The sequence below is a fragment of the Mauremys reevesii genome, linkage group 19, assembly GCF_016161935.1.
Source record: "Mauremys reevesii isolate NIE-2019 linkage group 19, ASM1616193v1, whole genome shotgun sequence".
NCBI classification, from domain to species: Eukaryota; Metazoa; Chordata; order Testudines; family Geoemydidae; genus Mauremys; species Mauremys reevesii.
The window spans coordinates 10,481,881-10,497,249 of record NC_052641.1 but is presented as its reverse complement, the minus strand read 5'-3'; the positions used below and the strand labels follow the sequence as shown (position 1 = coordinate 10,497,249).

The window sequence follows — 15,369 nt, the reverse complement described above, 5'->3', positions numbered from 1 at the left end:
CCCTTCAGTGCTGGAGTGTCCCACTGCCACCCAGTACTCGGCAGCAGGTTGCTGGATACGCCTTTCCGTCCAACGCACAGCATGAGATGAGGGGCTGTGCTGGAGTATGGGCAGGCTCCTCATGTGGACTGGGACGTGCTGTGGCCACCTTTAGAACGAGATCGAGTTAAGGATTTGGTAGGATTACACCCCCGGCTGGAGCAGGTGAATCAGATTATTCCTGAGATCTTAGCCCTGTCCCTTGGTATCACCGTGTTACAAGTTCTCTTGCCTGCGCTTCTGCTTCCCTGTTCACCTAGCCACTGAGGATGCTTCCTGTTCATATACATATAAGGGGGGAGGGATAGCTCAGTGGTTTGAGCATTGGCCTGCTAAACCCAGGGTTGTGAGTTCAATCCTTGAGGAGGCCACTTAGGGATCTGGGGCAGGTAGAGATTTGTATATCTCCAGTTATTACCTTATTACATCAGCTAATGCGTGTGCATAGGCTGAGCAGCTCACGTCATTCAACTCGGAGGAGCAGCAGACATATCTTACCCCGCAGGAATTATTACAGCACCCTCACTGCGTGTGCCATGGGGATGAGCGTCTGTCCCTGTCTCAACATCCTTGAATGCCACCTTCTAGTTCATGGACAGTGGAGAAAACAGCACATAGCTCATTCCATTGCATAGCTGGGCTATCATTCATTAATTATTACTGTGTTATTGCATGGCCCCGTGGGTGTGCACAGCACTCAACAGACAAGATAGAAGATGAGGTTCCTGCCCCAAAGAGCTTATGAGCAGAGCTGGTTGAGGTTTGGGGATTGAAAACTTGATGACTGTGTTTTGTCAACAGTGACATCTTTTGTGTGGAAAAAATACAGTAAAAGCTTTGTTATCCGGCATGTTGGGAGAATGGGAGGTGCCGGTAAGCCAAATTCCGGTTAACTAAGAGGGAGGGACTTTGGGTGCGGGAGGGGGCTTGGGGTTGGGGCACGGGAGGAGTTTCAGGGAGCTGGATCCAGGAGGTGCTCACCTCGGGCAGCTCCCTGTAAGCGGCAAAATGTTCTGCTACTCCTAGGCAGAGGCGCGGCCAGGCGGATCTGCACCCTGCCTCCGCCTGCAGGCGCTGCCCCCGCAGCTCCTATTGGCCACAGTTCCTGGCCAAAGTGAGCTGTGAAGCCATGCTTGGGGCGGGTGGGGCGGGGGCAGCGTGCTGAGTTGCCAGCCATGCCTCCATCTAGGAGCAGCAGGGACATGTTGCCGCTTGTGGGGAGTCACGCAGAGCCAGGTAGGGAGCCTGCCGGCCCCTCTCCAACCAGACTGTAAACTGGACTTTCAGTGAAGATCAGAAATGCCGGTCTCTGGAGCTTTCCTGTTGGTCCAGGGCTGAATAACACCTTTTTACTATATTTTGGATGAAAATATTCCAGGTTTTGACAAAACCTGGACATTTTCAAGTGAAAGCCCCAAATCCAAAACCCCAAATACTGTTTTTTTTTAATATGGGAGGGAAAAAAATAATTTTCCAAAGAGCTCTAGAGCTCAGGGGTGGGAAGGGCAGGGAGTCCTGTCCACTGGCTGTGCTGTTACAGAATTGCTCCACCTGCCTGTTGCCTCTCACTTCTCTCCTGACACCTGCGGGCTCCTGATTTCCAGCTTTGTGCCCTTCATTTAAAGTAACGAACACGGAGTGCAGGGAGGCATGCCGAGCCTTCCACGTGCCTGGCTGTGAGAGTGTGAAAGAGCCAGGGAAGTGCCCTAAAGTCACCCTCGTACAATGCGTTTCCCTTCCTCCTTTCTTTCCCTTTGGCTGAACGCCGGGACGGCAGATGAAGGCTCTTTAATCACGCTCCAACCATCCGCTTTGCTCCCCTCTTTGAAGTTCCCCCAAGACATTGTGAGCAACACATTCAAAACCACGGTTCTCTCCCCCACCCTCCCCAAAATGTTAAATGTGTGGAATATTCACAAATAAGCCTAATTCAAGAAAAATATATCAATATTCCACACACACCTCTCGGTTTGGGTGGGCGGCTCAGCCACAAATCCAGCTCACGGAAGGCGAGATTAACAGTGTTTCCTTCTCTTGTATCACAATGGGGCACAACCGAGAGCTATTGTAGTCTTCAAATTGCAGGGGGATTATCTTCCAAATGGCTTGTTTGCCAGTCCCGTCTGTGTTTTACGCCATCTCCTTGCTCCAAGGGAACAAAGATTTTTGTTTACGGGTTGTTTGGCATTTCAAATTGTTGCTTTTATGCAATAGGTAAACAGAAATCCCAAATTACTGCTCATGGAGGGAGCTTCGCTTGCTATATTGTTGATAGGTGGAGAATGGGATGTCAGCCCAACATGTAACTGTCACACAGGAAAAGGGCTGCCTGGGGAGTGGATTGGAAAGACCCTGCCCAAGTTGGTTGACCCTAAATGTGATCTTTCCCTTTCCCTTATCTTCTGATGTGTCTCTTTTTTCCTCCTCCCTCAGCTCCAGGCTGGGGTGGGCCCCTAGCTCGCTTGAGCTCCTGTCTTTGGTGGCAGTGAACTTAGGCAGTTGCCAGTTCTTTGGGTGGTGGGGATGGGAGATGTAGCCAATGCAGTTTAGGGGAGGAAGTGACATATTGTGGGGGTGGGGAGAAGGAAACGTTTCCGTGGCCATTTGATGGATGTGAGTGCAAAAAAAAACCCCAAAATCAATCTGGTTGAAGCAGTTCAGGTTGTTGCGATGAGTCCTTGGCAAGATAGGGTAGTGATCAGAATACCGCCGGGGCAGTGCACTGGGTGATACGTGTGAGTTAGCACATGGCTGTGCTTATGACATAATGGCACCAAGGCATATGTGGTGTGTGTAAGTGCCTGTGTGTGTTGTGGCAAATTGCCGGCACTATTATGATGGGTCTCGCGCTTTCTCCTCTTGTGGGGGTTCAGGGTGCCATTTCTCACCCCTGAATTGGGGTATCAACTGTCCCACTAGTGTCCCAGAAAAGGGGGGTAGAGAGGGAGGGACCTGGGCCCGTCCTCTACTCCAGGTCCCAGCCCAGGGTCCCTAGGGAGAGCAGCGAACCACTTGAACTTGCAATTCCTTCCCCCGGGCTACTTCCCTCTTCGGCCCTTCAGCTTGTGGGGCTTCCTGCCCTCTCTCTGCTTGGGCCAAGTTTCTCCCAACCCCTTGTGTGTGCAGAGTCCCTCTGCTCTGCACAAGCCAGGTTTCCCTTTACCTAGGGTCCCGGTCTTCTGGCCACAGCACTTCTCCAAACTGCTCTCTGCTCCAATGCCAAACCACTCTGCTTCAACTCTTCCAACTGCTCCCCTCCAAACTGCTCTCCGCTCCAACGCCACATCACTCTGCTTCAGCTCCTCCAACTGCTCCCCTCCAAACTGCTCTCCGCTCCAACGCCACATCACTCTGCTTCAGCTCCTCCAACTGCTCCCCTCCAAACTGCTCTCCGCTCCAACGCCACATCACTCTGCTTCAACTGCCCCCCTCCAAACTGCTCTCTGCCCCAACGCCAAACCACTCTGCTTCAGCTCCTCCAACTGCCCCCCTCCAAACTGCTCTCTGCTCCAATGCCAAACCACTCTGCTTCAACTCCTCCAACTGCCCCCCTCCAAACTGCTCTCTGCTCCAATGCCAAACCACTCTGCTTCAACTCCTCCAACTGCTCCCCTCCAAACTGCTCTCCGCTCCAACGCCACATCACTCTGCTTCAACTCCTCCAACTGCTCCCCTCCAAACTGCTCTCCGCTCCAACGCCACATCACTCTGCTTCAACTCCTCCAACTGCTCCCCTCCAAACTGCTCTCCGCTCCAACGCTACATCACTCTGCTTCAACTCCTCCAACTGTGTGATTGAAGTAGGGTTTTTTTTTTAATCAGGTGACTGGCTTCAGGTGCTCTAATTGGCTTAATTGGTTTCAGGTGCTCTAATTAATCTGTAGCAGACTCCTTTCCCTCTACAGGGAATAAGGCTCTCATCATCCTGGGGCTTACGTATCTCCCATCGATCACTCTCCTGCTGCCCTCTGGCCGTGCTGTATCACAGTGTATATATGTGAGTGTGTGTGTCTGGGCACACACATAGGAACGTGGTGCTTGGTCACTGCACTCCTCCCACAGCAGGGGGGGATAGGACTTTTGCTGTATCCCCTGGTGGATGCCAGTCGTGCCCTTCAGAACTCCTGTACCCAGTCCCTCTCATTTCTTGTTAAGACACCGTCTCAGCCTCTGCTTCCCAGTCACCTGCCAGTAACACCGGGTTTCCTCGCTGGAGAGCTGTGTGTGTCTCCGGGTTCTTCTTTATAAAGCTCATGCTCGCAGAGGCCATGCTGCCCTTGTGCCTCTGGGAGTCAGTCACACACGCCGCCAGATCAGAATAGCACCCTTTGCCCCTCCCTTTGCACTGGTGCCGGTCACTCCACTAGTGCAAGGCAGTGGGGAACCAGGCCCATCATGCTTAGATGTTCAGTGACAGGGCATGGCTAGATTTGCCACTCTGCTGCTGGCTCTCCCTGCCCTGAGTACTACACACAGGCTAGTGGGGCAGGCCTGGGCTAAATTGAACATGGGGAAAATTCGTCACGTCAGGTGGGGTGTGAAAAATCCACACTGAAAAGCCACAGAGCAGCCAAAGCCCTTGCCCCCAGGTCCTTGTGGGCAGCGCTAGGTCAATGGAAGAATTTTTCACTGCCGCCCGCCCGCGAGGTGGATTGGATCTCCCGATGGGGAAACAGTGTCGTCTGCACACACGCACGTGTTAAGTGTAGACAGCCCTAAAGAACTGGATGGAGACTTGGAGTCCTGGGTTCTGTTCCCTGCTCTGCAGCGGGCTGACTGGGACAGTCACTTAATCTCGCCTCGGTTCCCCAGCTGTCAGGTGGGGATTGTAGCTCCCTGCATCATGGGCCGTTGAGGATAAAATCCACTAGTGATTGGGAGGTGCTTGGACACCACAGCGAACAGGAAGAGAAACAGGGCTGGGCCACTAAGAGTCGGGGATGGGGGCAAAAATCTTGGAGTGCTTGCTCAGGGAGAAGTGGGAACGGTTCTGCCTCACCTTGGGCACCAGGCAGCCGAGTCCCCCAGGAGCAGGGAAGCGGAGGCTGGCTCCTCCTGTGCTGACATGGTCTCACCAGGACAGCGTTTCTGCCTGCGGGCGCAGCCTCGCGGGGGGGACCCTGGGCGGGGAATGGTGATCAAAGAGCGCAGCGAGAGTGAGGGGCTTCCATGTTCAGTGAAGAATTGCCGCCGCCAAAGCAGAGGGCCCCGCGAAGGGTTTTGTTTCAACAAAGTTATGTTAATATTGTCAGGCAGCGCGCCGGGTCACTGAACCGATGTGGGGAATTGTCATAATATTGATGGGGAGCTTGGCAAGTTAATTTTAAATCTGTCACTCCTTCCCCTCGCCGCCTCTCGTTCTGTAATAAAACTCCGCCATGATTGCGGGGCTTCGCTGACAGCTCTGCTGGAGCCTGCCTGAAATGCCTGCCTGCCTGCGCTCCCCCATCACCGCTTCCCTCCCGCCTCATCCCCCAGCAGCACACACCGCGCAAACCCCAGACAGAGCGCTGAGGCACCAAATGTCAGGGTGCTCAGACAGCAGTTCCCCCCCCAAAACCCCTTGTCTTGCTGTGACTGCTGCAGTATGGATGGGGGGGCGGGGGGGATTTCAATGAAGGGAAATGCTGGAAGTCGGGAACCTTTATTTCTTGAAGTCTGGGATAGCTGCCAAAGGAGCTCCTGGCAATAAGGGAGCTCGGCTCACCGAAGGTCCAGTCCCCATTCCCAGGGTTGCCCAAAGCTCCACAAACTATTTGCTCTCTCTGGGATCTATTCAGACGGGCTGGATGTGGAAACACCTTGAAGATTTCTGTCATGTCCAAGGTCTTATTAATTAACAGGCTGAGACTCCCTGCAAAGGGAATGAGTCGGCAGGTCCTCTGAATAAGTCTGGCTGAGATAGAGAGCTGCAGAGAACCCACTGAAAGTCTTCTCCCAGTTTGCACTGGATCCGGCGTAGGGCCTGGGGTGGCTTCTTTGTCTCACTGTCAGTCATTGCAAAGTTCTGCTTGGTGACTCCTTGGAAATACCCCCTGCACCTCCCAGCCTCAGCCGACAGCTGCATGCCAACAATCTCTCCTACCCAACTTCCAGGCTCCCACTCCAAGCGGGCTGCAAAGCTCCCTCCTGCCCCTGGATAGGTAGATGTGCATTGCTACAGGCCTTTGGGACTCTGCCAGGGGATGTACACTAGCCCACTGGTGAGTGTGTGTTACAGGTCCCCCTCTGTGCCAATCCACGGAGGACAGCAGTTTGTTACAGCCTCCAGCTCGGGAGCTTTAGCAGCTCATGCTCCTCCTAACTCTGCCTGTCCCCAGCAATGTCCCGAGTGTGTTGGCTGAGTTGGTGGCCATCGCACACGCAGGTGTGATTTTCAAGTGAGCTGGTTGCTGTGGGTGAGAGCATGCTGGGAGCCCTCCTAGCCCACCAAACTGGCATCTCTATTTCCTGGTGCACCGGCAGAACCCATCACTGTTATTACACCTGCTGGCCCAGCCAAGATCACAGCCCCATTGTGCTCAGTGTTCCACATACCCATTGTCAGAGACAGTCTCTGCTCCAAACTGCCCACAGCCTAGCTTGATAGGCAGTGGAAGGGGAAATTGGTGGGAGGTGAGTTGCCCAAGGGGACACAGCAGGTCAGTAGCAGAGTCAGGGGTAGAACCCAGATCTCCCGAGCCCAGCTCAGGTGCCTTTCCACTGGATCTTGTTGTGTGTGGATGTCTGACGCGGGTAAATCTGTGGGTCAGGTTGCCTGTAGCTCCTGTTTAACTGAGTATGGGGGGTGGAACAAAGGTAAGGTGCCACATAGGTGCCGAGCCCCAGGGTCCTACAGGGGGCGCTGTTTATGAATGCAGGGCAGTTGCACACCCACAGCAACGTGGCTGGCATGGCCATACCACCCCATTCCCAGGTGCCTCGCAGTGACTGAACTGCGATGCTCGGGCCTGGTTCACATGGCAGCTCCTCAGTGAGCACTTCCTCAGCCCCCGTAGCATAATAAATGGAGTCTGTAACTATATTAAATTAATTCCATTGATCCTTTCCCCCATCTTCTCTTTGAAACACCTGAGTGCGGCGGTTATAATTGGGCTGTTTATTATTCCAGTGCCGGAAAGGTCTGCACCTCCCTGTACCTCAGATGGCTTGTTTACCTATTACCCTTCAGGTTTGGATAATGGATAGAGCTCCTTTCCGGTGGCTGGCTTCCATTTCATTCCCTTTATTATTTGTTGCTGTGATTCTATTACTGTTCACGACTCTGAAACCGCAGACGTATTGGTGACAGTTTCCCAGCCCAGCCTGATGCCACAGGCACAGCATCCAAGACCGGGAGCAAAGTGTGCTGGGCTGGCTGAGGCGGGAAATGAGTCTTTAGCAATTTAGCGCAATTGTGCTGTCCTCAGAGAAGCCAGCACTGGTGAATCCCATGCTCTATGCTGCCTTGTGCTGCCAAACCCTCAGTCTATTTTTTAAACAGAACCCTCCTGCGATCCCCCATTAGGATCTCCATTTGTATGTGCCCTGTCCTGATGCCTAGAGGAGAGGTGATAATCTGGCCTGCATGCCAATGTCGTCTGCAGCTGAGCTCCCAAGGTCTAAGTCCCCCTGCCACAAATCCAGGCGTAATACAGGGGAACAAAATGTCACAGGAAACCCCATCTCTGATCAGCCAGGACATTTGTCAGCGGTCAGATCTTTGGTCCATCTAACCTAGCATCCCAGCAGGGGCTAGTATCTGATTGTACAGTGGTTGGCCAGGACTGCGATTCCTCCATAAAGCATCTAGACAATTAGTATCCTGCTTGGTAACCTAGGACAAGTCATATCACCGCCTGGTGCCTCAGTTTCCCTATCTGTAAAATGGGAATAATGGTACTACGTGCCTTTGAAAAGTGCTGTGTAAGTGCTGGGTGGTATTATTATTATTGTTGTTATTATTAATTATGCAATGTTATACACGTGGGAAAGAGTAAGAGGGGGAGTTCCTTCCCGACCTGCCCCAGGAGAGTCTGGTGTGCAGGCACTTTGTTTGCTCTTATTAACCTACCGCTCACTAATGGTCATGACGTTACCCAGCCGTTTGTAGATCCAGCTGGGGGAGGTAAGCCCTGGTTCTGCTGTGTTGCACCATCGTAAAGGAGGAGTAATGCTGCTGAAGCCAATGGAGTTTCACCAGGAGGAGGTCTCTTAAATTTACACACCCCACTGGCTTCAGTGGAGTCTCCGGTTTGTGAGGCCAGACCGTGGCCCTGGGTGCCTTGCAGGGACTGCTACGTTCAGTATGGGGGGAGCAAAGCGGATGAGCCCTGGAGGCTGCTGTTCAGTCCTCGGCGCTCAGGTGTTGAGCGGGGAGAGGGCTAGTTCTGACAGAAGGAAAGAGCCAGGATGCACTTTAGGCCTCACTCCGACAAACTCTGCTTGCCTTTGCTCTGCTGTCTGGGATGCTTCACTTTTAGGCTGGCTTTTAATTAGGGCCACCTTGTTACACCACTATAGCCAAGAAGGCCCTCCTCTCACCCACTCCCCTTCATATTCCAATCTATGCTAAGCATCGTCCAGAGCTGAACAAGGTCCCTTCCCTCCATGTCCCCCGGCACTGCCAGATTCCCTCCCCTCCTCAACCTTCAGTGGGAAGGGCAGGGAACTGCGCTCCAGAGCCTCTTCACCTTCCTCCTCCATACAAACCCTCAAGCATCAGGGGCATCACTGCAGTTTCAAGGGGACGTGATCCTCCAGGCCTCCCTCAAGCCTTTTGCAGAGTCAGTTGCCGCAGCGGGCCAGAGACGAGGCAATATGGAGCTTGCAGCGAGCTGAACTTACACGTCTGCTTTGAGCAGGTGAAGTATTGGAGGCTTTGTGGCATTAAATAGGAAAATGAAAAATGCAGTCAGCACAGCACCCCCTATTGTTCAATTTAATATTACACTCGTTTTATCATGTGCTGCCTCTCAGTTTTTCAAAATTAACACCCAGTGGAGAAGAATGGGAACAGATCACACCTCTCAGAGCTATTATTTCAGGCTGTCTCCAGACACAAAGATATGTCTACACTAGACTTTTTTTTTTTTAAATCTAGTCTCCTGTAATCCAGAAGACACCACCAGTGGCTCTAGAAAAAAGAAGTGCTTAAAAAAATCATGTCTGACATTTTAATTAACATGTTTTTAAACACCACTTAGCACCTAGTGTAGTCAGGGTTTAACACCTTAAAAAAAAACAACAGTTAGCTAGTCCTGGTTAAACTTGGCGGGCCTGTCATGTTCCCCCTCCCCCCCATGGTGGTGCTAATTGGGTGTTTTAAAAAGTGTTAATTGAAATCTATTGGCAAACACAGGAAAAATCAAACCGCCTTTATTCTGAGGCGAGGACGGCCCATGCTGGGTTACCCTCTGGTCATGTTTTTAAAGCTTTCTTTGCAACCATGCAGATTGGCAACTAAATTTTTCAAATGGAAGCTTAGATTCTGGAAAATGACTTGACAGCAGGGAGTGAATATTGATGCAGATTCCATGAAATGTGCCAGTTCCCACAAGGAGCAACGAAGAGACCTAGGTAATCTGTCTCAGGTACGTCTACACTGCAGCTGGAAGTGAGCCTCCCAGCCCAGGTAGAGAGACGCGCACTAGCTCTGCTTGAACTAGCACACTAAAAATAGCAGTTTGGACGTTAGGCCACGAACTGAGACCCAGGGGGGTCAGTGACTATTATGGATCCTGCCCAGAATGTCAGTTGGCAGGCCACAGGGCATCCCCAAGGCACCTCTCCTTCCACTTCCTCTTGTGGATGTACCATATGAAATGATAGGAATAGACTTGATGGGACCCCTGGATTAGAGTGTTGCCGACTTCTGGCACATCTTTATCATCCTGGACTATGGCATGAGATACTCCAAAGCCGTTCCACTCTGATTGACTAATGCAGCCACCATAGCAACTGAGCTAGGGAAACCGTTTTCTTGGATGGGACTTCCTAAAGGAATCCTGAAAGACCAAGGCTCAAATTTCACATCCTGGTTGATGAAGGAACTGTGCAACTTACTGAAAGTAAAGATACTGCGACCATCAGTCTACCATCAGCAAACAGCTGGCCTACTAAACTGTTTTCATAAAACGTTAAATGTTGAGGAAGTTTGTGATCGCAGATCCCAAATATTGGGACCAACTACACCCACCCCTGTTATTGACCATCCAGGATGTCCCTCAGTCATCCATGACCTTTTCACCTTTTGAGCTCTTGTATGGAAGACAAACCACTTAATCTCTCATTGTATTGAAACAGCAGCAGGACAAAAAGTGAAGGAAAGCCCTCCCCTGGAAAATGTGGGGTTGTAACCCATCAGGTGCTTCAAGCAATGTTAGATGTAGAAGTGGTAGAGTTGTCCTACAATGAATGGAGAAGCTCCCTCACCTGGGTCCCTACGTCAGATAGGCCACTACGCTGCCATATAGACTTCTGCAAAGTCAATGCAATATCCAAATTTGAGGTCTGCCCCATGCTAAGAGTAGATGGGTCACTAGAATGATTAGGAGCAACCAATTATATATTTACAATTGACCTTACCAAAGAGTACTGATAGGTCCCCCCTTACACCCGAATCCAGGGACAAGTCAGCTTTCTACACCCCCTATGGATTGTACCAGTTCCATACCGCGGCATTTGGACTCTGCAGTGCAGCTGCCACCTTCCAGAGATTGATGGATGAAATCTTGTAACTCCACGGACAATATGATGCTGCCTATCTGGACACCATTGTCACCTAGAGCCAGAATTGCAGGGACCACCTGAAACAGGTAACGGCAGTACTTCAATCCCTCACGGATGCGGGCTTGGCAACCAATCTGGCAAAATGCAAGATTAGGACCCACGGAGTTACGTACCTAGGGAACCCAATAGGAGATGGCCATCTGTGACTCTTGGTGGACAAAGTCCACACTTTCATGAGCTGCCCTGTCCCTTCACTGAACAAAAACAAGTGTGACGATGCCTGTGATTAGCCGGGTACTATCAACATTTTGTCCTGGGATTCTCCACCATTGCAGCACCCTGAACAGGCCTCATAAAAGAGTGCCACCCCAAGTCAATACGGTGGATGACAAACTGTGACAAGGCCTTTAAGACACTCAAGGAGTGTCTTGTGTAGAGAACCCCGTCAGCAGCTTGAGAACCGTGAATACAATGCAATACAAGAGCAATGGAGAAATCTGAGGATATGGTTCCACATCCAGCTCAGGACCCTGCTGACTTCCCAGCCCCGCTCGCGCTTTGCATCTTGAATTGTCCTCCTCCGTGCCAAGCCCAGGTCCCATGGACAAGGAGAATAAGAAACACAGAGCTGCCTTCAGTGACAAATGGTTTTATCCTGACCCAGAGGGAACCACTGGACAAACTTGTCTGATGTGATCCTGTCACATTTATGTCACCATGCTGGGCCATTGCATCATGATGTGACGGTGCTGTGTCAAAACGTCACCCTGGTGCAGCGCCCCTCTGTACTGTCAGAGCACCCAGGGACCAGAGGCAAGGATTACGACATTCCATGCTGCTCACAGAACAGCGCGACCTCAGCAAATATCGCCTGTGTTGCAATGGGATTCCAAGATCCATGAACGTTCCAGTCCGTGTGTGTTGGGTCCGTGATGCTGAAACCAGGAGCTCAGATACTCAGGTGACGGGGGCCATAATAAGCAGCCGGATAGACAGAAATACCAGGTTAGTTGTGACCCTAGCCCTGGCCCCAGCTGCCACATGCACAGGGAAGAAAGTGAACTTTGAGCTTTTCCTGACTGGTGACTCAGTGACACTCACCACCAGACAGCGAAATCTGGAGCCAGTCCTGGGATTTCCTGTCCTGAGGAGCACTTCTGCCCTCAGTCATGGGGTACCCTTCTCAGAGCAATAGAGAGGTGCAATCGGACTGCTGCTCAGACGTGCTGATTCCCAGTCCTTTGTGGCCAATGGAAAGACATGCATTGACTTCAGTGGACTTTGGATCAGGCTTGTGCTTAGGAGAATTTCCCTTCCATAAAGCAGAGAAGCACATGCTTTTCCCCCCAAAGCCACTGAGAAGCGACTTCCCCTCTGCCACTCCTCCGTCCCCACCCCTGATAGCATGTCTGTGCAGATGTTTGTATTCTCTGCAGCTGATGAAAATATTCATTATCTCGTTAGCTGCTGCGGCGAAGGAAGCTCGGATTTGCATTTCCACAGATAATCACCCAGCACAAACAGAGCCTGTCACCCGGCGGCACTAATTGGGCAGAACACCAATCCGCCAAGGAAGGAGGAACCCCCACAGAAAGGAGGGGAGAGCGGCATCCTTCCTCACTCCATGCAATGGGTGGCCAGGAGGGGAGGCAGGGAACAGTCCTCACTCAACGCAGGCCGAGCATCAAGGCGGGGGGGGGGACCTCAGGATGGAATTACCCTGACTGGGTTTATGGGCTGAGCATCGGGGAGTTGGACTGGATGGACTCCTCCCTCTTTGCTGGGGAAAGGGGGCGGGAGTCGGAGCGGATACATGAGATGGACTTGCTCCATTTGCGGGGACTGAGTGTCCGGGATGGGTGAGATTCAGAACAGGAGCAGATTGTCCATTCTGTGGGGGGAGGGGAGCGAGTGTGTGTGTGTGTGTGTGTGTGTGTGTGTGTGTGTGTGTGTGTGTGTGTGTGTGTGTGTGTGTGTGTGTGTGTGTGTGTGTAAAGACATGGGGAGGATACAGCAAGGGCCCAGAGTGGAATTACCCGCTCTCTGCAGCCTGAAAACTGATCCGATAGCGGGGCGAGGGGGAGCAGAATTATCCCCTCCGAGTGGTGAGGCACTTGGAAGCCGGGCCCAGAGCAGGTGTGGAGGATGAATGATCTCATCTGCGTGTGGGCTGAGAACAGGGAAGGGGATGGAGTGTGGTCAGAATAGGAGCCTCGACTGGAATTGCCTCCTCTGTGGAAACTGAGCAGCTGGGGTGGAGAGGGCACAGCTGAGGTCATGGTCCATCTGGTGGAGCTGAATTCTCAGTCTTCTCTAGAGTCAGTGCAACGCAAAGGTGGGCGTATGCCTCCACACTCAGCGCATGAGTTCAGGGAGTGCTCGTGAGACAGGAGGCCCAGGTTGTATGGGATGGGGGGATTCTTACAACGCTGAGCTGGTCAGGGGACGGCCACCCCTTGAATGACGTGATTCCGATTGCACATGGGGCTGCTCCCCTGAGTAGCGTTGTGTTACTTTCCCAGCAGAACTGTCTCTCTGCACGCTTGTTCTTGGATTTTTGCACCTGACTTTGTGGGAGAGGCCAGCACGTCTCTGTGAGACAGTCCCTCTCCCCAGCCAGTCAGCGTTCCTAGAGCGGTGCGGGATGATGCGCTGCTTGAAACAAGAGGGCTTCTGTATCCTAACTGGCAGTGATGAGGACACAATTTATCCCCTGCCCAGAGTCTTGAGTAGCCTAGTAGTGTCCATGTGCTGTCAGGAGATGAGCGGGAATGAAGCAGATAGAGATGAGCAAGTGAAACCAGAGAAGGGCCTTGGGTCTAGGCACTGGGCTGATGAGTGTATAATCCACCCAGCACCACACCGGTCTCTGTCTCCCTCTAGTCGTCAGCCCACGTCAGAAGATACGAGCTGACTCCAGCTCCCACCTAATGGAGTTACTCCTTTAGCCGAAGCAATGGAAGTTCATGTTTTACCACTGTAGGGGCAGGATTCACACCCTGAGGCAGTAGGGAACCGGTATAAATGCTGAAGCAGACTCCTAGATGAATAGGGGGTTGCAGGCCAGTGGCTTGTGGATTTTGCTTTTGTTCACCTTGCTGCGTTCTCAGACACTTGGCGATTTCCCTTGTCCTTTCCCCGCAGCACAGCTCTGCTGTGTGCACAGCGCTGCTGTCTAGTGTGGGCTCCTCTTTTACCACCACCCCCTTTCATTATCCGGGCAGGACAATTCCAGATTCTGGCTGGAGATAGACTAGCTGACCTGTTAGGTCTTTCCCATCTCGAATTTTTATACCTGGGATTATTGCATTGTTCATTTATGTTATTAAGAGATGTGGCAGAAATCGGTGCTATAATAATAATGGCATCGATTTATATAGCACTTTTTGTCCCAAGGGATCCCCACGTGCTTTATAGCCTTAAAGTGATACCCAGACTTATCCAGAGGGATTGCTTCACCCACGTGCTGGAATTCAGCTGCCTCTGGGGTTGGGTGCAGCAGATTGTTCAACAGGGCACAGTGATGTTACCCAGCACTTTAGGACAAGAAGTGAAGAAGAATCCCATATTCAACTGAAAATATTGGGGGACGGGGGAGGCAAGATTTGATCACCAAAAATGGAACTGGGTCAGGGTACTGGTGTTAACACCCTGTATCCCTGCAAAACATGTGTACCCATCAGTGACCACAAGCCGTCAGTTTTGTTTGTCAAACAAAAGACACCATTTCCTACAGAACGGTGCCCCTGCCAGCACCACGAACATTGGTTCAATAATAACTCTGAGAGAAGACACGCACCCACTAGATCATTAATGCTACTTCTTACGAGCACCAAGCCGGTCCTCAGAGAGCCGCCATCCAAGGGCTTAACCTAGTGTGGCATTGCGTGGCTTCGGAGAATCATTGCTTCAGGCAGTGTGACTGCAGGTCAATACTGGAGCAGAGGTTTCTGAGCCCTACGACGTTGTCACTGGACCCTGCCAGGTGTCAAACGGCACCTGCTTCCAGACTGTGTGGGTCTTGGTTGAATAGATTGAATGGATGAATAGAAAGCCCTTCCCCATCCCAAACTATCATTTCAGAGGCCAAAGAATAACCCTTGTACAGTGGAGATGTCAAGCCAAGCGCTGTGGCATTCTTCATGAGTTCATTGGACTGGCCCTCCACCAAGGGCTAACATGCAGCAGTCACAGAGAACATGCTGATTGTCCTCCCTTTCTTATTGTCACATCCAAGCCCCGAGGGGGCGGGGGGGGGGTGTATGTAGAACTGTAGAAATACAGGGCTGGAAGGGAGAGGTCATCTAGTCCAGCCCCTTGCTCTGAGGCAGAACCAATTAAACCTAGACCATCCCTGACAGGTGTTTGTCTAACCCGTTCTTAAAAACCTCCAAGGATGGGGATTCCACAGCCTCCCTTTGTAGTGCATTCCAGTGCTTATTTCTCCTTATAGTTAGAAGCTTTTTTCCCCTAATATCTACCCTAAATCTCCCTGGCTTCAGATTAAGCTGATTACTTCTTGTCCTACCTTCAGCGGACATGGAGAACGACTGATAACTGTCCTCTTTATAACAGTCCTTAACATATAGAAGACTCTTTTCAGTCCCCCCCCCCAGTTTT

The 15,369-nt window shown here is 51.7% G+C and overlaps 1 protein-coding gene across 8 annotated transcripts in view; it reads left to right on the top strand.

The window, feature by feature from the left end:
* Positions 1 to 15,369, top strand: part of ASTN2 (astrotactin 2) — a 622,345-nt gene that overhangs the window by 360,677 nt on the left and 246,299 nt on the right. Inside the window, exon 1 of one of the 8 annotated variants that reach the window (XM_039506375.1) lies at positions 11,631 to 11,754. The exons of the other annotated variants lie outside the window; for them this stretch is intronic. Coding sequence (XP_039362309.1) covers positions 11,648 to 11,754 — 107 coding nt within the window. The 5' untranslated portion in view covers positions 11,631 to 11,647. Of the gene's footprint in view, positions 1 to 11,630; positions 11,755 to 15,369 lie in introns of those variants that run through there. 8 annotated transcript variants of the gene reach the window in all.